Source organism: Nematolebias whitei, chromosome 5 (genome assembly GCF_014905685.2).
Source record: "Nematolebias whitei isolate Nwh7 chromosome 5, NemWhi1, whole genome shotgun sequence".
In the NCBI taxonomy this organism is placed as follows: Eukaryota; Metazoa; Chordata; class Actinopteri; order Cyprinodontiformes; family Rivulidae; genus Nematolebias; species Nematolebias whitei.
Genome location: NC_056502.1, coordinates 25,194,002 through 25,219,213, shown reverse-complemented (window position 1 = coordinate 25,219,213; position 25,212 = coordinate 25,194,002). Strand labels below are relative to the sequence as shown.

General features: G+C 37.8%; 1 protein-coding gene across 1 annotated transcript in view; it reads right to left on the bottom strand.

The window, feature by feature from the left end:
- Window positions 1-25,212, bottom strand: part of col14a1a (collagen, type XIV, alpha 1a) — a 179,941-nt gene that overhangs the window by 51,489 nt on the left and 103,240 nt on the right. The window contains exons 25-32 of the mRNA XM_037677253.1: window positions 22,631-22,777; window positions 20,412-20,486; window positions 16,317-16,456; window positions 11,047-11,170; window positions 5,395-5,538; window positions 3,172-3,336; window positions 3,007-3,045; window positions 942-1,080 (exon numbers count right to left, since the gene is read on the bottom strand). Coding sequence (XP_037533181.1) covers window positions 942-1,080; window positions 3,007-3,045; window positions 3,172-3,336; window positions 5,395-5,538; window positions 11,047-11,170; window positions 16,317-16,456; window positions 20,412-20,486; window positions 22,631-22,777 — 973 coding nt within the window. The remainder of the gene's footprint in view (window positions 1-941; window positions 1,081-3,006; window positions 3,046-3,171; window positions 3,337-5,394; window positions 5,539-11,046; window positions 11,171-16,316; window positions 16,457-20,411; window positions 20,487-22,630; window positions 22,778-25,212) is intronic.

The following is a 25,212-nucleotide window of genomic DNA, read 5'->3' as shown; positions in this document are numbered from 1 at the left end:
CCTGTTTGTTTTCCAAATATATCAGTGTGTGTAATTGACAGGGATTAACTTCAAACACTTTGTAGAACGGTGTTTTATGAAGTTCAGTCCATTTCCTTGTATTAGTTGACCGGCAGACCTGCCACATTCAATATGGCGGATGCTCCGACGTACCACTGCAGCGGGTCAACCCACTCAACGAGGCGTCTAAGTATTTAGTGTATGTCTATGCTGTGGACAGCCTTCAATGCGAGTCACTGTGTTTATGAAGTAGTCCACGATCACTTTTGGGTCACCGTTTGTGAAATACTGTATGCCTCCATCCACATTATGTCATGACTAAATCCGTCAATGCAGCCAGCAATGCAACAAAGTTTATGCTCAATCATCCAGGTATCAAATCCAACAATTATCAGTCAGATCATCTGCAGCAATGCCATACAGCTTCAGTTTATCATTCATCATTTTACTGCAGTTGCAAAACTGATTTTTCATTCGTAATGTTTTTTCTTTCTTCTTTCTTAGCGTGGCCCTAAAGCTCCGTCGTACTAATTACATAAACTGTCACCTCCTGGTCTACCAGTCACATTCTCAGCTGAAGTTGTCAACCAAGTTAGAAACTATTGACAAGTTTTAAAAAGATTGTCTGCTTATGGCTGAATATTAGCTTTGACAGCAGGCTGCATTAATGACAAGAGGAAAATGTAAACATGGAGAGAAGAGAACCTACACGGCCCGTAGTGGCTGGATACCACAGAAGTGACAATGAAGAATACAAATAGTGAGGCTGGAGGTAAAGTCAAACAATAATGACAAATTTAGCTCTTATAAGGTAATATTTCAAAGCTCTGCTTGCTGAGCAAATGAAGCAGAAATTAAAATAAATCCTCATTTGAGCAGAATAAGAAGCAGCATGTTTTGTACTTGAGTGGATTCCCATGTCAGAGTGTGTCCTTACTCACCTTGTGGGCTGTGACACCAGAGCGTCACGGTGTAACCTGTAACACGGGTAACTGTTAAAGGAACCTGGCTCCAGAGAGACTCCAGGTATAACGCTGTATTCCTTCTCCACCAGGCCAAACTTCTCCATCATTCTGAAACCTGAAGCAGAACAGTCGTCATCATTACCAGCACGTCTCTGTGCAGTCACTGCTTCACTGTTGGGCCCATCGCTATTGGATGATCAAGGTGCAGAAGAATGCCCTTATTATTCTTTTTTGCTCACAATTTTTGTCAGTTTTCATTCTCTGCAGCTTAAAAAATGTGCAAATTACACAGTGACCAGGGCAAAATGAGCAAATAAATAAATACAAAAATAAATCCCCATACACAACAATGGGATTTTGATGACACAAGTGAGAAGGTTTAGTCCACTTGCAGTTCTACAGCTCATTCATACTCCACATAGGAAACATGATTTAAAGTTTAAACAGGTTGCAAAAACTTGAGCTTTACATGACTGAACTGACATTTTACTATTTAACTGTTTTTACACAGTCACGGTTCAAGCAATACTATTTTTAAAATTTTCCATAAAAAAAAAAATCAATTTTTTAACTACCATAATATTAAGTTCAAGTTCAACTTTATTGTCAATCGCATCCCATGTGGTACATGAGGTGGAATGAAATTGTGTACTCAGGGTCCCAGTTATATCGTATCGGATTGTTTATATCATATTGGTCCCACTGTTCATATTCATACCACTGTTCATATTCATATTACTGTTTTTATTCATAAAACTGTTTATATTTGCACTTCTGTTTATACTCATACTACTGTTTACATTTGCACTACTGTTTTTATTCATACTACTGTTTGCATTTGCACTACTGTTTATACTCACACTGCTGCTTATATTACACTACCGCTGATATACAAATATATTTTTTTACTAGTCTTATTGCATATGTCACTTTACCTACACCAATATCAAGGACTTCATACATACACCGTGTACATTCACTTCATATGCTGCTTTGCCACTCACTACAAATATCACTGTCAGGACCTTCATTTCATTTTATTTTACAGATATACTTAAAAAAAAAAATTTATACCGTATAGTACAATTTAAGACAGTATCATGCTTTTATTATTTCATTTTATGCTTATGTTTAATAAATGTTTTAATGTTAAATGGTTATTGTTGCACTGGGGTCTGAGAGAAATGTAATTTCAGTCCTGTGTATGTCCTGTACATATTGCAGCTTTTGACAATAAAGTGACTTTGACTTTGAAAGAAAGGGAGCAGATGTGAAAATAAATAAATTTAGCTCTAAATTTAGTCTTCTGCTGCTTATTGTTCAAGAACTTTAAGATCTGATTCAACTGTATAGTTTTCTGTTTTGTTTTAATTTTACTTTTTAGTCTGTGCTTCCATCTGCCTCTCAAAGTTTTTTCTTCTTCTTTCGGCTGCTCCCTTCTTCAGGGGTTGCCACAGTGAAGTAACTCTCACAAAGACTTGGCATTTGTTTTTATGTTTTTTTTTTTTTACTTTTTATTTTATTTTAAATTGTTTTTCCACAGAGGGAGCAGGGAGCTGCCATCTAGGGTGCCCAGGGGAGCAGATGGTGGGGGTTTAGCTCCTACAAGTCTGGCTCAAGGGCTCAGAGTGGGGCAAGTGAGAGTGGAGACAGGTGTGGGTGCTTCACCATTCCCACCCACATTTTGATGTTGTCGGTTCAGGGAGTTGAACCGACGATCTTCCGATCACAGGCTCGGCTTCTCTAGGCTCTGTGCCCCCCCATCCACCTGCCTCTCAAAGTACTATCAGGAATTGAAAGACAGTTGTGTGGTTACTTTGGTGCCCATAATAAGTCACATCAGCTTTAATATTTATTTTTTTAATACTTTCTCTTCAGTTACTACATGAAAGTGATTTTTTTTTTCTCAACTTAAATTAATATATATATATATTTTTTTTAAACTTTTGGGCAGCTGCTGTTTGGACACTCCACTAATTTTATAGTTGTCCCTACTTCTTGTGAATCAGCCTGGTCATTGCTTTGTATTGTAATCTCTTACCTGCCATCGTGTTACCGCTCATCAGCACAGACGGACACGCTGGAAGACAAAGATGATTAGTTCAGCCTTCACATTTGTGAATGTTCAACATATAAACACATTTTCCAGGTATTGTCCATCACCAGTGTCAGTTTACTTCAGGTTTTGTTTGAGTTTGTTTCTCACTGGCAGTGGCAGCCTCGCAGACAAAGGTGATGAGCTGCTCTTCTATTTTCTTCACAGCATCCAGGTCATCCACGAAAAACACATGCCGATCGCTGGGTTTACTGGCAATATTCACCAGCTCGCCATAGTCTGCATCCGCAAAGCCAACTGCAAAGATGATGTAGCCTGAAAATGAGACACAATACGACTCAATGCAAGTTCAGACAGTACACATGACTGTAACACAACACAGTTTAACCAGTGGGCGTCCGAATGAGAATTTGCTCTGAGTTTAGTGGATTGCTTCACCACACAGACAACACATCAGTCAGTAAAAGTCACATTTATCATTGAGATTAGAATATTAATCAATGACTTATTTTAACAATAATTACTATCACCGACAGTCAAAATGCTTTTGGCTTTTTGTGAACCACTAGTCAGATTTGACTGAAACCCAGACAGCAACCATTGAATACACACATACAGATATTTATGTGAATGTTTATGAAGATTTCACACTGTTGTGATCATTTTTCTTCTGTACGTTTTTCAGCATCTTTCTCGTTCCACAATTTTTGTGCTATTTCAACAATTCATTTATCACAAATGTTCAACTCTTTCAGGAGAAAGATGCTATGACTTTTGGTACTGTTGCCACTTTAGCTTTTTGAAATATTTAGCCTTTTCTGCCATTTTTTCCTTATAGAAAATGAACTGAGCTCATTTTTACATCCTTCATATCTTTAGATCTGTTTACAACCTTTTACTGCTCCTTGCACATTTTGTTCTGGTTCAGCTTCTTTCAGCTTCCTTGTGCAAATTTAAACTTTTTCCAGCTACTTTCAACTAATTTCAGCTGCTCTTTCAGCTGTTTTGTGCTCCTTTCTGATTCTTTCTGTTAACTACAACATTGTTGTTGTTCTTCTAACTTCTTTCCACTAATTTCAGCTTGTTATGCTCCTTTCAGCTTATTTCTGCAAGTTTTAGCTTTTTCTGTAATTTCAGCTACTATTTAGCTGTTTTTATGCTCATCTTAGCATTTTCAGTTAAGTCCACATTTTTGGCACTAATTTAAATTCTTTTCAGCCTAATTTAGCAAAAATATTCTTGCTCTACTTCCTTCTTTAAGCCTTTTTTCTTCTGATTTTTAGCTACTCCAGATGTTTATTGTTACTTTCATCCTTTTATCAGATAAATTCCATTTTGTGTGTTCATTTCTGCTTCTGTCATCCTAATTGGGAACAAATGTGCTCTCTACACTTCTTTCTGGTAATTTAAGCTTCTTCCTGCCTTTTCAGCTACCTTTTTTTTTTAGCCGTTTTCAGCTTTTTTAGCTATTTTACTAATTTTTGTGCTCATTTCTGCTTATTTAACCACATTCAGCAAATATGTTATTCGTGCTTTCTTCTGCAAACTTAGGCTTGTTCTTCCATTTCAGCTACATTTCAGCATGTTTTTAGCTAATTTCAGCTATTTTTCAGCAAGTTCTTCAGCAAAAAGCATTCACACTGCATTTTTGCAAGAGGTGTAATTTCTTTAGTTAAATTCAAGAGTCAACCCACTAAAAAATGCGATAGCTAGAGTACCTTGGAAAACACAAACAGCAACAACTCTGTAATTTTAACAGATATTGAACTAAAGCTTGATGTGTAAGAAGCTGAGTCATCTCCATTTTATACTTCAAGCACTTCCTGATCAGCTTTAACTGTTGGACTCAATGTTGCTTGTCTGTTAGCAAACTCTCACATGAACCACTGGGCAGATTTTAGTTAAACTCTCAGAAAATAGTCATTGGATGTACATGTGCAAATGATTAATTTTTTATAGTCTGTACAGTTCATGATGGCTGCTGCAAAAACTGATCTTAGCTAACCCAGATGTTATATAAGTCCATCAATTTTACAAACAATTATATAAATTTTGATGTAGCTGTAGCTGAGAAGTAATTAAATAAAATATAATTAATTTAATTAGTTCTAAGTTAACTGTGTTAATTATGTAATTATGATTAATTAAGCACACTTAAATGTAATATAATCACAAATAGATTGTCCAATATTATGTGGGGATATGCATAAATTTATTTTCAAAGGTTTTCCAAAAATAAAACTCCATTTCTCAACAGAAGATTGCTGTTAATAGTTTAAAATTATGGCATAAAAGACAAAGGGTAATGCTGTTTTTTTCTAGGAATCCTGGGTCTATAATTGAAATGATGCATTTAACGAACTGAAACCAGACCTTCCGTTTGCATCTCCTTTGAGATTTTGTTCACATCGTCTTGTGAACGCCCATCAGTCAGAACAACCAGGACCTTTGGAACGCCTTTCCTGGCTCCTGCTGCCTGAGTGAAAATGGATTCCTTCACATGTTTGATGGCTCGACCTAAAAAAATAAAAAAATAAAATGATTAACAAATTTCCATTTACTGTTTTAATCCTAAATGCTTAAAGAGCAGGTGATTCCATTTCTTTGTTGTCTGAAGGACATTTCACCCCTAATCCAAGAGCCTTCTTTACATGAGAGGTGACAGAACACATAACTCATTTTTATTTTTTATTATCCTTAATTTAACCTGTCAAATCCCATTAAGATCACAGATCTCTTTTGCAAAGGAGGCCTGGGCCTATTTTTATGGTGCAGTGCTACACCTGCCCTTATGGACTGTCTGAACCTGGACTATTAGTGTGCATTCTTAGTGCATTAACTGTGATGAACCTGTATAGGATTTTACTCTTTTAAATATAATCTCTTTTTTTTTTTTTTTTTTGGTAAACATTGAAAACATACTTTTTAGTTGCTTGTATATGTTCAGATAAAATGGACAGTTCATTCTTTGCTGCTGTCTAATAAAGCGAACTGGTAGTGTCCCACTGAAGGTTCGAATTGATCTGAATTTAAAACTTTATTATGTGAACGCTTAATAAGAGGAAAGCTATTTGCTCCTCAAGCACATATTGCTTCCATTGTAGGATACACACAATACACAATAATGTGTTTAACTTCATATGCATGATCCACACCTGACATTTTCACAATCAAAATGGTCATAATCTGGTTATTTTTCATTTTCTCCTCTCTTCCGCTCGTGCTCTTGATGGTGTGTATGAAGTAATAAAGCGTGTTGAACAATTTTAACATTTAGGTGTCCCATAAATCTGACAGTAACACAGGTACATGAGGTGTAATTGATTAACAGTATAGTAACCCTCTCATGAAATCATAACTCCCTTTTCTTGTTCTTTATCTCAATCAAGTTGTCAGTGATGACGAGTGATAGAGTGCTCAGTCTGCAAAATGTGTTGGTGAGTATTTCTGAGCGGTGAGGGTGGAATTACAACAAGCGAGGGACGAAAGGCCACAAGAAAAGAAGAGAGAGAAAAGAGGGGGCAACTGGGATGGGGTCCTTGGTAAGAGGAGGAAGATTGAATAAGGTGGAATTTCCACCCCTGGTATATACTTTGTAAATACTGGAATATATTGTGTGATGCTTTCCAGGTTTGGAATAATCACTTTAGTTTTAAAAAACAGAGCAGAATGTTAAAAAAAACTAAATGAATAAATAATCTATTAATGAGTGAATGCATGCAACATTTGTACAAATAGGAAGGGAATAATTTGAAAAAAATACAACTAAATCACAGGATTTACTGTATTCCTGAAAACATATTTTATGTTTCTTTTCAAGACACCAACTTTTACAGTCAGTGAAATGTATTCATGGCATATTTATACCCCCATCCTTGTATTAATGTAAAGAGTCAAACAGAACATTGACCGACAGCCTCAAAAGCTGCATTTCTTCAGCTGAGTTTGGCTGACTGCTTAAATAAAACCCCTGGAATACATTACTTCAACTAATCTAAGAGTATTTAAAATGTGCTTTGAACCAGTAGTTAAGGAACAAGTTTAATTTATTTAACATGCTGAGAGTCAGTCACATTACACAAACAGTCCAGAAAATGCACTCTCATATTGCATTCCAAGTAGTAAATAGTATTTTTTTAACTTGCATAGTCAAGCAGTGTCAAAGACGAGCACATCTGCTCAGTGTAAAACACATTTTCTCATTCATTACATATGCAGCGAATAGGACAAAATAATCATTCAGTCAGCTTGTTAGAGGCTCACTTATAACTTAATGAATAAATTCATAGTGAGGAGCAAAAACCCAGAAAATCACCTTCAGCTGCCTGACTCTTTAAACTGCCCTTCTAGCATATTAGTATGAATTTTGAGAGTAAAAACTCATAGTACAGGCTTTTAAAATGTTTTCATTACATATCATTCATGAAGTTGATAAATACATTTTCTTTTTGAGAATAACCTTTTGTGCAAACCATTTAAGCAAGAAACATAACCTCTGCTACTACTGTTTGGGTGCTGCAGCTAACTGTGCATAGGTCCCATGTGTAAAGAATTTGATGTGACACAAAAGTACCAACTTACTGAAATAAGAAGTTTAAAACAAAGTTTCTCATAGTGATTGATGAGAAAGATTAAACCATCCAACTATTGAAGTGTGTTTTTAAATGCTTCATCAAAGGACAATGGAAAAGATAATAAAAACTGAACAAACTATTTAAAGGACATACAAAAACGGCTACGGAGGCAGAATTCCCCAGTCCTGGTCCTCAGGGTCTACCACAAGATTGAAATGTTTCTTCATGCTTCAGCACACCTGATTCAAAGACTTTCAAAAAAGCTTCTTGGACCAGTAGTCTAAATCATACAGGAAATTGCCAGTTTTGAATTAAATGAGCCACATTGTGAAGTTTATACAAAAAAGTATTGTTGAGATTTTTGCTTGTCAAGCTAAAATATACTAACTACACATAAAAGGTATTTATGACTAAAATGTATCAATCTAAAGTCTATATCATATAGCTTGATTCCAAACTTAATCATTTTGCCTCAAAACAGGAAAAGCGTCTAATGTGTTCAATTTAGCTTAGAGATCTAACACAAATACAACCACAGCCATTTACATGCTACAAAGCTAACTTTGAGTTCTAGTACTTTCACATTAAACTGAATGTCAGAACAATGAGATGGACCAAATTCACACAAGAACTGTGGTAAATGTACAAACTTTCTCATAAGAAAAGAACAAATTAAAAGTTCAGTTGAGTTTTTAAATTAAATCAATATTGATACTCATGCAGCTTCACATTACTTTGTTTGCCTAAATCTTCTTAATGCTCTTGCTGAGCGCAGTTAATCTTTGTGTGTTTTAGTGCTACGTAAGATCTGCAGAATTTTAGAGCAGGGAAATAATTAACCAGAAGACAAACAGCCTTACTGAACCTTACAAATCACTCATCTTCACTGTAGGCACAAGGGTAAAAACTTCTTACTTTGTGCATGCGTACATGTACATGTATGAATATGTTCTTGAGTGGGGGGTTTGAGCAGATACTTTGGAGATTTGGTAAAAATGCAGGATCAACAGCCTAGCTTTTCTTCACTTCCAAGGAGAACCTCCTCAACATCTTCATTTCTGCCACTTCCTGTTCTTCCTCCTGTTTTTTTTTTTTTTTTTTTTTTGTCAGTACCACTGTCTCCAAACCATACAACATAGCCACTGTCTTGTAAAAATTTCCTTTGACCTTTGCTGACACCCTTTGTCACAAATCATTCCTGAAACTTTTCTCCAACCACTCCATCCTGCATCAAGTTTCTTCTTAACTCCTTTACCACATTCCCCATATTCCTGGACAATTGACCCCAAGTACTTGAAGTCCTGCACTTTTGTGACCTCTGCTCCTTGTAGTCTCACTGTTCCACCGGCCTCCCTCTCATTTACACACATGTACTCTGTCTTACTACGACTGACTTTCATTCCTCTTCATTAAAGTGCATACCTCCACCTCTCCAAGTTCTCTTCCACCTGTTCCCTGTTCTCACCACAGATCACAATATCTGCAAACATCATAGTCCATGGGGATTCCTGCCCAACCTCATCCGTTAGTTGGTCCATCACCAGAGCAACAAGAAGGGGCTCAGGGCCAATCCTTGATGCACTCCCACCTCCACCTTGATGCTATCTGTCACTCCTACAGCACATCTCACCACTGTCTTGCTGTCCTCATACATGTCCTGTAAAGTCTAACATATTTCTATGCCACTCCAGATTTCCACATGCAACACAACACCTCCTCCCTCAGAACCCTGTTTCATGCTTTTTCTAAATCTACAAAGACACAATGGAGTTCTTTCTGACCCTCTGTGTACTTCTCCATCAGCATCCTCAAAGCAAAGATGGCATCTGTGATGCTCTTTTTTTGGCATGAAACCATACTGATGCTCACAAATTGTCACCTCTCATCTAAGTCTAGCTTTCAAAACTCTCTCCCAGATCTTCATCGTGCGGCTCATCATCTTAATTCCCCTGTAGTTGCTACAACTCTGTACATCTCCCTTGTTTTTCAAAATGGGCACCAGTACACTTCTTCTTCATTCCTCAGGCATTTTCTCACCCTCAAATATGCCATTGAATATTTGAGTCAAACACCTCACTGCCATCTCTCCAAGACATTTCCAAACTTTCACTGGTATGTCATCAGGTCCTACTGCCTTCCCCTTCTTCATTCTTTTCAGAGTTTTCTGACTTTACCCTCACTAATCTTTTCCACTTCCTGGGCCATGTTTTTTTATGAGCTCTACTCTTGTTTCTCTTTCATTCTCTTCATTCATTAGCTCCTCAAAATACTCCTTCCATCTTACCTTCACACTGTTCTCACTTGTTAGAACATTACATTTGCTATCTTTAAAAAGCCTAACCTGCTGCACATTCTTTCCAGCCTGATCCCTCTGTCTTGCCAATCGGTACAAGTCCTTCTCGCCCTCTTTAGTGTCCAGCCCTTCATGCAACTCGTCATACACCATCTGCTTTACCTTAGTTACTTCCCTCTTTGCTCTATGTTGCATCTCCTTATATTTCTGTCTCCTCTCTTCAGTCCTCTTACTGTCATATTTCATTTTGGCAAACCTCTTTCTGTGAATAGCTTCCTGCACTTCACTTTTCCACCACCAGGTTTTCTTATCATCTTTTTTATTTTTGTCCAGATGACACACCAAGTACCTTTTTCATTCAAGCTTTATTTATACAGGTTAGACTCACTGAGTCACGAGGACTCATTTACAAGAGAGACCTGTTTTAGACAGACAATGTTAAACAACAATAAAATGCAATTAAAATAAAAGTAGTGGTATAAAACAATAAAATCAAGGTGCCTTATAAAACATGGTAAAATACTAAAACAAGAACATGATTGCTTTGATTTTTCTATTGACCTTATCAAATACCTGTCTCTCTAATTACTGTTGCTGTAGTAGTCCAGTCCTCTGGAAGCTCCTTCTTACCACCCAGAGTCTTTAACAGCTCCTCTCTGAACTCCTCACAATATTCTTCCTTCCTTGGCTTCCACCATTTAGTCTTCCTCTCTGATTTTACTCCTTTTCTCTTCTTCAAAGCAAAAGTCATTTATTTAAATGATAGGAGGCCTCTGGACTGCAAATATTTAATTGGGTTTTGCAGGCATTTTTGGAGGTACAGTAGGACAAAGTTGCAGGAGTACCTCCCTGACTTTTTATTTTGTTACCATTATTTCATGCAAAACACCAACAGGAATTCTGCACTTGTATTTATCAATGAGTGAAAATGGCCAATGGGATGTCAATTGATCTCTGGACAAAATCGATGAGCAATCATAACTTCTTTTTACAGAGAGCAACACTGGGCTCTGTGTTAAGTAAAATGTGTGTTGAAACATGTTTTATGCTTTCCTATTTGTATTAATATTATTTTGTCAATAAATCAGTGTAAATTCAAACATTTGTGTGACAGTATGAACTATTATCAGAATAATTCTCCTAATATGCAGCTCTCACCTGTCTTGGTGTTTCCTCCCTTGTAGCTGATCTTCTGAATGGCTTCTAGAAGCGCTTCCTTGTTGCTATGGGAACTCAGCTGGAATTCTGTCCGTGCATCATCACTGAACTGAGCGATGGCCACCTGGAGAGAAATGGAAAGTTGAAGAAATAACTTGGGTGCACAAATAAATGAAAAAAAACCTCAGTATATAATTATCATTCACCTGAACCACTTTGTTTATAAACTTGATTCGAAAGGTTTATTTATGTAACTCAAAGAATGTTTCATCTTCTGTTTATAATTATATCAGTCAATCACTGGGAAAGGATTTTCACATACCATTAATATGTACCAGTTTGTTTCAGCATCTTCCAAAAACAGCATTAAACAGCAAAAAGCCAAATTACTAAAACAATCTTTTGTGGAATTTTCCCAAAATATAAAACAAACAGCTGATTTATAAACAACTCAATATCAGTCTTATTGTCACCTAAGACCTTTGCATTTACTCTTAAAGGCTAACAAAGAAAAGATCATTTTTTCTTCTTTTGTTCACTAAACAAACTACTTATCATGAAATATATTTTGTGAAAAGTGGCATTTCAGATCTCCTAAGTTAAGTTCAGTGAAAAGTTTATGAATAATAAAAATAATTACTTGTTGAATATAACTTTTTGAACAAACAGTTTGTAGAAAGGTAAATTCTAACCACATTGATGAGCTAAAGGCTAGTCTGAGTGAGCCCAAGACAAACGTGGATTGTTGTCATCTTAAAACAACTTAAATGTCAAAACATTCATTACAGTTTATGCAAATCAAGACTTACAAACGTTTACATTGTTAATTTTACCTTACACAGTTATTTACACAAAACTACAGTTATTTGCATTCACAAACAGTTGCAGCATCAGCTAGCTATAGCACTACCAGTGTAGCCTGGGACACTTCCAGCAGGAATATTATGTCATTTCTGCAAAAAGAATTGTGCAATGCATAACTATAATAGGTGTAATCTTTTATAAACGAGCACTGATAACTTGCTACAAGATTCGTGTTATTTGAAGATGGCAGCAATCCACCTTAGTTTTAACCTCACTCAGACGAGCTATTAGCTTGTCAGTTTGATCAGAAATAAATGGTTCCTTAAACTGATGCTGTCAAAGAACTTTCAACAAAACCTTTACACAAAACAACACTTTTGACAATCTCAGATTAAAATTCAAGAGACTAGTTTAGCAGAAAACTCACACACACAACTCAAAAAGTACTGGAAATATTTTTACTGTTCTATCATTTACCTCTGAAAACAGTGAGGGATCACATGTTTAACCTTTTTGTTTATTTATTGGTTGGTTGTTTTTATTTATTTATATATTTATTCAATTTTGTGGTTGTAATTTATCAATAATAATTTTAAGATTCATGTTTTTCATCACAAACGGATATGTGGTGCAGATGAAAATATCCTGTGCAGATGTTCGGACTCCTAGATGGGAGCTATACTCAATCTAATTACCTCCTCTAAGAGAGACGGACAACTTTCCCAGCTTCTAATGGTGCTGTTACTGGCTCATGTCAGTTTACATTCACCAGCCAACTTTCTCTTTACTTTGCAGCCAACTTTCTCACATTGTAGTTGATGTTTGGCTGTCGGCAACCTGCTGCTCAGGGGTTCTGGGGAACAGTAAGTGCAGCAAAGTGCTTAACAGCAGACATTACACAAATGAAACAAAAAGGTTTAGCAAGCACGTCTGTGGTGTGACAAATGAAGCAGCTGAAGTCTGCTGACAACAGTGGAGGTCATGCAGGAAGGAAAAAAATAATAAATCACTTCACACAGACAGAAAATAAATTGCCCTAGATTAAAACCTGACTTTACTACTGGTAACCCTAATGCATAACAAACAGTATAAATCAGTGGAAATGGTGATAACATGAGGCAGAGAATGCCACAAGACTGTGCTTGAACCACTTGATGTTTATTCCAGCCTTTAATACATCTAAACTTCACTTATTAAAACCACCATTCATGCAGGACAACTAATAGTTCCTGGCAAAGAACACATCAGCAGTAAATAAGCAAAGCTAATCGAATACAGCTCGGCGACAAAAAGTCCCCTCAGAGAGAAAAGATAGACTGACTGTAGGATTCCTCCTCACTTTTTTAAACCCTTTAGTAGTCTGTGAAGCTGTTACCTTGTCCATTTCTTATGGGTGTGCCAAATGAATTTTGAATAAGAATAGTAATGTTGGAATGTAAAATAATGCCAAACACAGGATCTCCTCCATAAACCAAAAATGTATGAAAAACATTTGGATGAAAATGAAACAGTACGAGCCACCCTTTGGGCAAAAGTGCATTTATATATTTCTCTTTATGTCTGAACTTTGCAAATAGAAAAGGAACAAAAACAAACAAAAAAACATAAAATATTTAGAGCAGATATTTAAATGGAGTTTAACCCCTTCATTCTGTCTGTTTCTGCAGAAGTTGAGTTTTACCAGACTTTATAGGATGTCAAAAATGAGTTTAACTTTTGGCTGTTAGGTAAGGATGAAATTAGTTGAGGCTAAAGAAAAATACAAGAATAAGGTAGTTGGTTATATGCATCCATCCATCCATCCATCCATCCATCCATCCATTTTCTTCTGCTTATCCGGGGTCGGGTCACGGGGCAGCCTAAGTAGGGAGGCCCAGACTTCCCTCTCCCCAGCCACTTAGGCCAGCTCCTCCAGGGGAATCCCAAGGCATTCCCAGGCCAGCCGAGAAATGTAGTCCCTCCAGCGTGTCCTGGGTCTTCCTCTGGGTCTCCTTCCAGTGGGACGTGCCCGGAACACCTCACCAGGGAGGCGTCCAGGAGGCATCCGAACCTGATGCCCGAGCCACCTCAACTGGCTCCTCTCGATGTGGAGAAGCAGCGGCTCTACTCTGAGTCCCTCCCGGATGATCGAGCTTCTCACCCTATTTCTAAGGAAGAGTCCAGACACCCTGTGGAGAAAACTCATTTCAGCCGCTTGTATCCGAGATCTCGTTCTTTCGGTCACAACCCAAAGCTCATGACCATAGATGAGGGTAGAAACGTAGATCAACTGGTAAATTGAGAGCTTTGCCTTTTGACTCAGCTCTCTCTTCACCACGACAGACCTGTACAGCGCCTGCTTCACTGCTGACGCTGCACCTATCCGCCTATCAATCTCTCGCTCCATTTTTCCCTCATTCGTGAACAAGACCCCAAGATACTTGATTTCCTCCACTTGGGGCAGGACCTACTCCCCGACCCGGAGAGGGCACTCTACCCTTTTCCGGCTCAAGACCATGGCCTCAGATTTGGAAGAAACTGATCTCCATCCCGGCTGTGTCGCACTCGGCTGCAAACTGCTCCAGCGAAAGCTGTAGATCACGACCTGATGAAGCCAACACATCCACATCATCTGCAAAAAGCAGAGAAGCAATCCTAAGGCCACCAAAACAGATCCCCTCAACACCTTGGCTGCGCCTAGAATATCTGTCCATAAAAATTATGAACAGAATCAGTGACAAAGGTCAACCTTGGCGGAGTCCAACTCTCACTGGGAATGAGCCTGACTTACTGCTGGCAATGCAGACCAGGCTCTGATACCGGTCATACAGGGACCTAACAGCCTGTATCAAAGGGCCTGGTACCCCATATTCACGGTTGAACGCCTTCTCAAAGTCCAAAAAGCGCATGTAGACCGGTTGGGCAAATTCCCACGCACCCTCCAGGACCCTGTTGAGTGTAGAGCTGGTCCAGTGTTCCACAACCAGGACAAAAACCGCACTGCTCCTCCTGAATCCGAGGTTCGACTATCCGACAGATCATCCTCTCCAAAACACCTGAATAGACCTTACCAGGGAGGCTTACAGTAAGAGCGTGATATCCCCTGTAGTTGGAACACACTCTATAGTCCCCCTTTTTGAATAGGGGGACCACCACCCCGGTCTGCCAATCCAGGGGAACTGCCACTGATGTCCACACAATATCGCAGAGTCGTGTAAGCCAACACAACCCTACAACATCCAGAGCCTTAAGGAACTCTGGGCAAACCTCATCCACCCCTGGGGCCCTGCCACCAAGGAGCTTTTTAACCACCTCGGTGACCTCAGCACCAGAGATTGGAGAGCCAGACCCAAAGTGGTGGATGGATGGATGGATGGATGGATGGATGGGTAATGCTTATACATAACATTTTCTCTTCACTGCAACTTTGTTTTACCCCATAGATATGTAATAATTTTTAATTGATATTGAGGTTTTCGAGCATTTGGTGTCCAAAAGTTTATGAAAATTATATATATATATTCTTTAACCCCCCCCATGAATTCCAATGGCAGTAAATGTATTTGCTCTTTCAAAACAATGAGAGCAGGCTAGTCAACACTGAAAATTTAATCATGTGCAGAAAAATTCTGAAAATTCAGGAATAAACCTGGGAAAGTTAAGTATAAAAGGAAATTTCAAATCTTGCAAAGTGGAACGCTGTAGAACGTTCATGCGCAATTAATATGATACCTGCTGTAGACAGCTCTTTGATATATCTGCACTAGAAGAAAAAGTTACGTTTCTTGGATCGATGAACAACCAACTAGTCCAGGTGGAGTCAAGAGCAAAATATATTGATGCTGTTTTAAAACAGTTTTAATCTTAAAACTTTTGATTTCATGTGTAGTATTTGTAAAATCTTTACACTTCCTGCAAATTTACATTCTATAAGAATTTACAAACAACTCGTGTTATTTTGTCTTTTTACTTCCTTTCTTACTATGTTCTATAATCTCTTTTTGTTTTTGGATAGGGTTAAGTTTTTAGCTACTCATCTTTGTTTTGATTGTTTTATGTTTTTCTTGTACACTTATTGTATTGTACACACAATGCACTTTGGTCAACTTTGGCTGTTTGTAATGCACTTTATCAAAAATTATTTGATTCATGCAGGCTGGGGAAACTTTTTGCAGAAATGTAACATTTCTGCTGGAATAGGAATGTAATGTGAAAATGGCATGGGCATAAAAAATCATTAAAAAATTCACAACATATTATGAACAGCTGTGTATTAGAGTGGTCTTAAAATGACAACAAAAAAGGTCTTGGCTGCACTTGAACTAGCTCTTTGATCATAAACTGTTTCTCCAAACTGAGGTAATTCAAACAATTATCTACAACAGACATGATATTAAATGTTCACAATCTTTCTGCAGAAGTTTGCTTTAATCTATCTCAAGTATTTTTATGGTACGATGACAAGTGTGGGAGTGACCACAGCTGACCTGAGTGCCATCTGGGCCAATCAGATCCAATGACCCCATGGTGCTGTAGAGAAAATGAGTAATCTTCATAAAGTTGTCATCTCCGATAGACCAGGAGCCATCAACCAGGAAGACCAGGTCTGCCTTGGCCTCCTTACACACTGGACAGACAGAAAGGCATGAAAAATTCATTAAGTATATTAGTAATTTCATAAAAAATGAAAGTTAGTGGAGGACAAAGCATCATAATAATAGTAACTTGCTATGAAACATATTCAGATTGAGTACATTTTCAAAGTGTAAAGCACCACAAATACACATCTGCTAGAAAAGTGTAAATATATAAAAATAAGGCCTTCTGAGCTGAGGCTACGCTGCAGAGGTTTTAAAAAAATGAAATATGTTGTACGTGCACTTTAAAATTCAAAAAGTTATTTAAGGTACTTCTGCTTGTATTTTGTTAGCTGCTCAGTCTTATTCTCTGTCATGTAGTGACGGCTTTCTGCTTTTAACCTTGTGTTTTCCAGTGACTCCCAGTACTGTGCATCAATAAAGCTGTTCAACTGTTTGTGGGGTTCTAAAGACTTTTCAAGCTCTAAATCACAAAATTCCAAGTCTTGTTATGACCCAGCCAATCTCTATGAATTACATAATGAAAAATAATAATAATAATAATAAAAATAATGTAATTCTTGAAGAACTGAGGAGATGGGGACAAGAGGGGAGCAGGAAGCTTTGAACATATCGTTGACCCTTCTGCACGTATCCTGTCAGTTCACATCTGTCTTCAACACGCTCACCACTTTCAATAAACAATCTTCTGCCAGACCCTCTCTCTCTGTTTACTGGCTGCTACTCAAGTTCATTCAATGTGTTTGTTTCTAACCCTACTGATCATTCTCTTCACCTTGTTGCGTTTTGCTGCCCATTGTCTATTTACAGAGAAACACACGTTGCTTTTCATTTTTTCTTGCTTCTTCAGAGTAAAGGTTGCCAGTTGTTTTGCTGATTTGGAAACTTAAACAGTTGTTTTGAGAAAAACTCGGCAGATGTGTCGGCTCACATCTGAGCCATCATGTTTCATGGCGACCTTTTAGGAGGAGGACGGCTGTAGCAAGAAGTGGAGGCTCAGAATACAAACTTACAATATAGATCTCTCTTATTCTTGATTTTGTAGACTATTGATTCTTTAGGTAATCAGTCATTTATTTTTTATTTTATTTGGTCCTCTGGACATTCAAAAAAACAAAACAAAACAAAAAAATTGTAGAAACGTTTCGTCTTTCATCCAAAAGACTTCCTCAGTCTGAGGTGCTGTATTCAGCTCAGTCTCTTAAATAGCACCTTCTCAGAGTGGATCAACCAGTTTGCTGCTGACAACCAAAACCAGCTGCTCACATGGTCAAGAAGGACCATCAGTCTAACAATGGGTCATTAGCACACTGATGGCTGTTTGCTATTCACAGAGGGCTGAGTGATACTAGCAATCACAGCATTGTAAGAGGGGGACAGTTGAACCCGGAGGCCTCCACCCCTGTTTAATGATGGACGATTTCTTTTCACAAAGATGGCCTCCTTTACTCCTCTCTCAAACCATCGTTCCTCTCTGTCCAGGATGTGCACATCTTCATCCCTGAAAGAGTGACCGCTGGCCTGGAGATGAGTGTAGACCGCAGAGTCCTGGCCTGATGGTGTTGATCTTCTGTGCTGGTCCATCCTTTTGGCAGCTGATTTTGGTTGTCAGCAGCAAACTGGTTGATCCACTATGAGAAGGTGCTATTTATAAGACTGAGCTGAATACAGCCCCTCAGACTGACGAAGTATTTCGGATGAAAGACGAAACGTTTCTACAATTTTTTTTTTTTAATGTCCAGAGGACCAGATTTAACTTTTTTTAGATTTTTCTACCAGGATTATTGTGCATACATCAGGATATTTACTTTATTTGGTGTCATAGGTGGTTTAGTATAGAGTTGTGTCAAAATGGGCTTGGTCCAGGGTAACTTTAACTGCGGCTGGATTCCTACATGTTCGTTTGCCTTCTGAACCACTGAGGGAAAGTGTTGTTGCAGCATATGGCTGTCAGCCCTGTGTTTGGCTCAGTTTAGATGACTTTAGTTTTTATGTTCATGTATTCTGTTGAGTTCTAGTTATTTGCTTCTCTTATTTTGAACATTATTTCCTGATTTTGTACAGTGTCCTCCTAAGGCAACTTCTGTTGTGATTTGGTGCTATATACCGGTAAATAAACTGAATTGAACCGAGTTGAATGTACTTATTCATCCATTTTCTGTACCCTGTTGATTCGATTCAGTGTTAAGCTGTTCATCTCCAGCAGTCATTGGTAGAAAGGTGCAGGTACATCCTCAACAGGCTGCATAGCTTTTCCTGTTTTATTGTACCCTGGTACCATGAAAAACAAATGGTTATGTAACTGTCTGTGTATGTTTGTCTGTCTGTGTTAGCAAAATATCACGAACCACTAGACAGTTTTTATTGAAATTTTCAGGAAAGTGTTTCACTAATCTGTTAGTGTTGGGGACTAGTTGCTGATGCAAAATGGTGAGACAATATGCAAGTGTTCTCTTAAAATCACATTGAAGCCTATGTTTGCACAAATATCCAGCACAATCTGGAACAAACTTTACGTTCTGCCAAATAAATAAATAAATAAATACAGCTTCAATGTTCTAGAATAAACTAAATGTAGAAATGTTTGAGATTGGTTCCAGATGCTCACAACAACTCCTGTTACTATTTTGCAAGAACATTTATTGTACAACTTTTCTTTAATACGTAAAAAAAAAATAGATGCCAAAATACTGTTTAAATGTGCAGGTTAGTGTATTTATACAAATTAATTTCTAAAAGTAAACCTTAAAAGCATGGCAAGTATAAATCAGTGGTTTCAAGATGCAGTTTTAGTCAATGTGGCCTGTCAAAGGATGTTTACCTGCATTCAGTTAAAGGTTCACCTGCTGGTGTACACTCCTCACACCAGGGGCCTCATGTGTGCAGCTTTCATACTGAAAGTTGGTGAAGGGTCGAAATGTGAAAACTGCATGTGCACAAGCGTATTCCGATTTATAAAAACCGTGTGCATGCACGTTTTGGCACACCACTCCAGCATTCATCTGGACAAAAGTAGAACTGAACACACCTCTGGCACGCCTCCATGTAAATATGGAATAGATCCAAATATGTCCTGCATGTGTAATTTCCTCGCTGCACAATCAAAAGTGATGTCTAGATGCAGGAAACTTAGGAATTTAATAGAATGTGAGTCAAAACATCTCCTAAATAAGGTAATGAGGCATGAAAACCTGTTTGAGAAAAGAGGAGTGATTGTGTGAAGCTGCGGTTGTATTTAAATTGAGTGAACTGGGGGCACAGATCTGCTGGCGGTGCACCTCAGGGACTGAGGCATTCCTAACATTACATGTTTATTAACATAACTGCTGGAAACACAGAGGCACACAGGAGCGTGGTAGAACATAGAGGCTTATTTATTAACCCTCAGAAGGTCCTTAGACTTTATGACAATAAGTTTGTTAGGCGGAAAAAAAAAATCAACCACCTTACTCAACCTCTTAAAAATGTTATATTTTAATATTCTTAAGAATAAATTAAATTATCTTTTCAAGCTATCTCAGCCTGAAAGATAAATATCAAATTTAAATGACTTGTTAAAAATCAGAACTTTTTTTAGGACCTTTAGTTTCAATAAAAATCCCCATTTCATTTTTTTTTTTTTTTTACTGACAGAATATTTATTTATGGCAATTAAAATAAATAAATAAGCATAATCTAGTATCGAGTTGATATCAAGTATCTCACGAGTGTGATGGGTTAAATGCAGTTGACAGATTTCCTCAGTGTGTGTGCTTATAATGATGATAACACATCACTCCACCTATACTGAAAACTACAACAGAGAGTTCCCATTTAAAAAATAAAGATAATTATTATTTTTTAGTTCTATTGGACAAAAAATCTAAATTAAGCAAACTGTTTGCAGTCACATGTTTGGATTTGTCACATTTGATGTTTGTGTGCCGTAAATCTCACCAACAGTTCAACTCAGAAATGAACAGTCATGTTGTACTTCCTGTTTACCTTCTTTAGCAGGTGGGATGGAAGGAGAGGGCTCTGTGGTGGGGGGGTTGGTTGGACCCTGAGTGGGCGCTGACACTATATTTGTGCAAACACAAAAAGGAAACAGGACAGTGTCAACACGTTCACCATCACCGGGTGTTTGAGAGGACTGCTTAGACAAAACGTAAAGTAGCTGGCACCCTGAGACTGCAGAAACTGACTCCAGATAAGTTTTCCATTCAAACGCTGGTCTTTGTAGACATTTACATAAACATCTGAGCCCTTTAAAAACTGTCTGCTTTGTTTAAATCCTAACTCTTAGGTCTGAATGACCTTGACTCAGGTCATTTTAGTGATTCAAGGACATTTTATTGTCAGTTAAATCACGTGAGTGTATGAAGTAGAACAACAGTAGCACAGCAGCAGACAGTAGTGTAATAACTTTAGTGATAAAATTAACAACATCTGTTAATCTTTCAACATTTCTTCTATGAATCTCTTTCTTTCCATCATTATTAGGTTAAGGGACACCAAAGTATTGCTTTCACTGGAAAAAAAAAAAGCAACGTGCTGACTTCCATTTTTATGTGTGGCTGCATCTAGGCGTAATAAAGGTCCCTAACCAAAACTGTGTTGTCGCATCAAAATCCAAGATGGATGCCACAATATTTGTATGTAAACCATCCACCCTAATCATTTGAGGGAAATGTACTTTCTAGTTTCAATATTGGAAGTGGGGAGTGGTGGTGCAGAGGCTAGAGAAGCTGGGCCTGTGATCGGAAGATCGCCGGTTCAACTCCCGGCACCGATAACATCAAAATGTGGGTGGGATTGGTGAAGCACCCACACCTGCCTCCACCCTCATTTGCCCCACTCTGGGCCCTTGAGCAAGGCCCTTAACCCCCACCATCTGCTGCCCCGAGTGCCCTACAAAGCAGCTCTCTGCTCCACACAGAGGGCTGTGGTAGCTCGGTGGTCTGTGGTTGTGTCAGGAAGGGCATCCGGCGTAAAAACAACGGCCAAGTCTTCGTGTGAGTTAGTTCACTGTGGCGACCCCTGAAGAAGCATGGAGCAGCCGAAAGAAGAATAAAAATGCTTTCTAGTTTCAATATTGCTTAAAAGTATAGTTTCCTCAAGTAACTGGTATGGTCAAGGCTACCTTAGACCACCCTCCGGCTACACGATTGAGTCTGGTGGTGGATAAAATTCCTTTCTGTTCACCCAGGCTCTGTGATGCCTAACCTTACATCTCTTCTCACACACAATGCAGCTCTTTCTGCCTTGAATATCTTTCAGTAAAAACATTCAGGTTTAGTTGCATTTCCTGTTCAGTTCCAGTCCAGTAACATTCATCTATTACAAACATTCACTATTCAAACCCCTCAATGATGAGGGACATCAGTGTACAGCTTGTTAAATACCGGTCTGTAACTCCCGATGACATCACTTTAGACCAATAAATTTTGAGCTTTCAAATTGGCACTCTGATACACAAAACTAAATTGTTTATAGGACCAAGTGATGAATCACCAAATTTAAAAAAAACTTACATTTCAGTTTGATGCTTTGTAGATGGAGAATTTGAAAGTAATTCAAGTTCGAGAACCTTTATTATCCCCGAGGGGCCATTGGCTTCACAGTCAGTAAGCACACAAAATATCCATACTAGACAAGACACCAAAATAACCTTACAGAAATCATCACTGTTCATTGAGAAGCCTGATCGCTACAGGGATGAATGAGTTTTTCAGTCTGTAACCAAACTCAGTAGTAAAAGAAGTACTCATTGTGGCTCATTTTACTAGCACAGGCACATTGTAGACAAAACTACTGCTGAACTCAGCCCATTAGCCGATTTAAATGTAATGGCCATCTGTCATCTGCAATAGTGAAAGTGTGTGATTGTGTGACAGAACACATCTATTTAGTAGGTGTCTATGACATATAGTGTAAGATGAGTGTGCTCTGTCCCTGTGTGGTTCAGTTCAGTTCATCAGCCGACCAGTGAACTGCAACAGCATCCTGTGGTGTCTAAAAAAAGAAAGCCCAGAGGCTGTAGTTAAAAAAGACGACAAAGGACTGAGAAATACGTGGGAAAAAGAGGGCATAGAGGCATAGAACAATTGTTTGGATAAATTGGTGAAAATCTAGTTGAAGGGAAAAAATGATAATTGAATGGGTGTAAACAAATGTTTATTCATGGTTTTGTTCAGAGTATAAAAGTATGTGCTCATACATACGTGTCATGTCAGTAATGGACACAGATGGTCCCTCCACATCTTGAATCTGTGTGTAAATGCTGATCTGGTATTGGCTGGTGGGAGTGAGGTCATAGAAACACTGGCGGGAACCTGCACCGCCCAGGTTCATTTCCTGCCTCTGACCATCTGGAAGAAAGAAAAGAAGTCCAAGAATTTACTTACAATGTATCAAAATTCGAAGAGGAATTGCAAAATGTAGAAAGGTCCAAACTCCTCTGGGAAAGAAGTTTGAATGAACTTCACTCATAGATCACGTTTTCCCCCCAGTCATCCTCGACATTATGTACAAGCCTGGGAAGTTGAAAAATTTTCAGCAAACCGATCACACAAAGATGAATTTATTCACTATAGTATATGTTTAGAAAATCAAACTAGCTGTGAAAATGTGAACTTTACAACTACAAATGTATTAATTCATTCAACCTTTATTTCTACAGGTAAGTCTCATTGAATCACGAGGACTCATTTACAAGAAAGACCTGCTTTAGACAAAAAAACACATAAGATACACAAGAATAAACAGTCATAAAAAGCAAATAAAATGAAAAGTGATTAAAAGTAGTGATATAAAACAAAAAATAAAAACAAGCTATATTCTGAAATGGGCTAAAATACTAAAAACAGGAACACGTCTGCATTGATTTTTACATTGAACTTAACAATTGTTTCAAATTCCTTAGATAGGTCAAGGTCAAGACCTTCAGATCTTTTTGCAGGATGTTCCAGGTTACAGGAGCAGAGTAAAAGAAGGCTCTTTTGACAAATTTGGTCTGGGGACACTGCAGGTAATAATGTCCTGAAAGTGCAAGCTGTGACTGCACTGACACAGAGACATGTAGGAGGAGATGTATGAAGGCAGCAGACCAAGAAGTGATTTAAAGATGAAAATGTACCAGTGAGAGAGTCTGCATGAAATTAATGATGACCAATTGACCAGTGAATACAGGGTGCAGTGATGGGTACTGCAGTTACAGCCAGTTATGAATCTTAGTGCACCATGATAGACAGCGTCCAACATCTGCAGGGTTCTTGCAGGAGCGTTTGTGTAAATAATGTCACCGTAATCAATGGAGGGAAGGAAAGTTATAGTTACAAAGTGTTTATAGCGTTCAGAGTTAGACAGGATCTATTTCTGAAAAAGAAACCCAGATTTACTTTCCATTTCTTTACCAAGTTTTCAACATGAGGCTTAAGAGAGAGACGTGAATCAACCAAGATTTCCAAGTATTTATAAGAATCGACAAACTCAGTAGGAACACCATTCATAGATAAGATAGAAGGGAAAACTGCTGGGACCGATTTTCTGTTTGAAAACAACATCCCTTTGGTTTTGTCAGCATTTAGCACCAGTTTGAAATGGAACAAATCGACTGGATGATGTTGAATGTAGACTGTAAAAGCTGGAAAACCTTAGCAACTGTTCCAGCTCAACAATAAACAACTGTGTTGTTGGTATAGAAATGTAAAGATGCATCAGAAAGGATCTGACTTATATTAGCTATGTAGATTGTGAAGAGGGAATGGTCAAAATAATATTAGGGATTTATTTTGGATAACAGATGGGCACATTGGCTTTCGTTTTGTCATTGATTTTCTTTTTTATTAAAATGTGTAAACAAGATTTATTGGTACAATCATTTATACTGTAACATTTGGTCCCAGAATCAATGTTGCCACCTAAAAAAAAAAGATAATTTATGATCAAAACAATGTGAACATGTGGATCCCGTTTAGGGTTTTATCACTACACCAAAATCCAGATAAACGTTTAATGAAAAAATAAACAATAGTAAATACCTGACTCTTCTCTGGGCAGTTCATTTTGAAATAGAGATGGCAAGTTGTTTAAGGAGAAGTTTATTTTAGGAACACTCTGAAAGCTCACATGCACGATAAACATTTTAATGATTTCCATTCGTCAATGTAATTAGTCCAAGTCTAGTGTCTCAGGATAAATTAGCTCCCTGTCCAAAAAGGAAATGGTAACTAAAAATGATAGTTTAGAAAAATAGTCAGTAAAAAAAGTTTGACTTTTCCATTTGAAAGTAGTTTTAGCAGCTTGTTGGCTAGATTAAAGTAAACTCAAGGGGTGAACAGTTAGTCTTTGAGGCAGTAGAGAGAGGAAAGCAAAGATTGACACAGAATTATGTGGAGGACTGAAAAAAATGATTCTGTCCTCCTTTCTCTGTTGAAATGTAATGCATGTAATATATAATATTTACACTGTATAAAACAATATGATATATTTGACTATTTTTAGATTTCCATTACACAAACCTGAACTGCTGAGAAGATGGGTAGCCAATATCAGTAGAGACAAGTTTCCTTCAAAAGTATCATCGGGTTTATGTGTTAATTTATTACGCTCAAACTTTGAGCATAATAAAGATGATCTCTACCTTTGTCTCCTTACTGAGAGTCACATCAAAACTGATTATAATATAGAGAAAAAAAATCATATTATATATATATATGTACATATATATATATACATATACATATATACATTCACACACATACATATATATATACATATACATATATACATATATACATATATA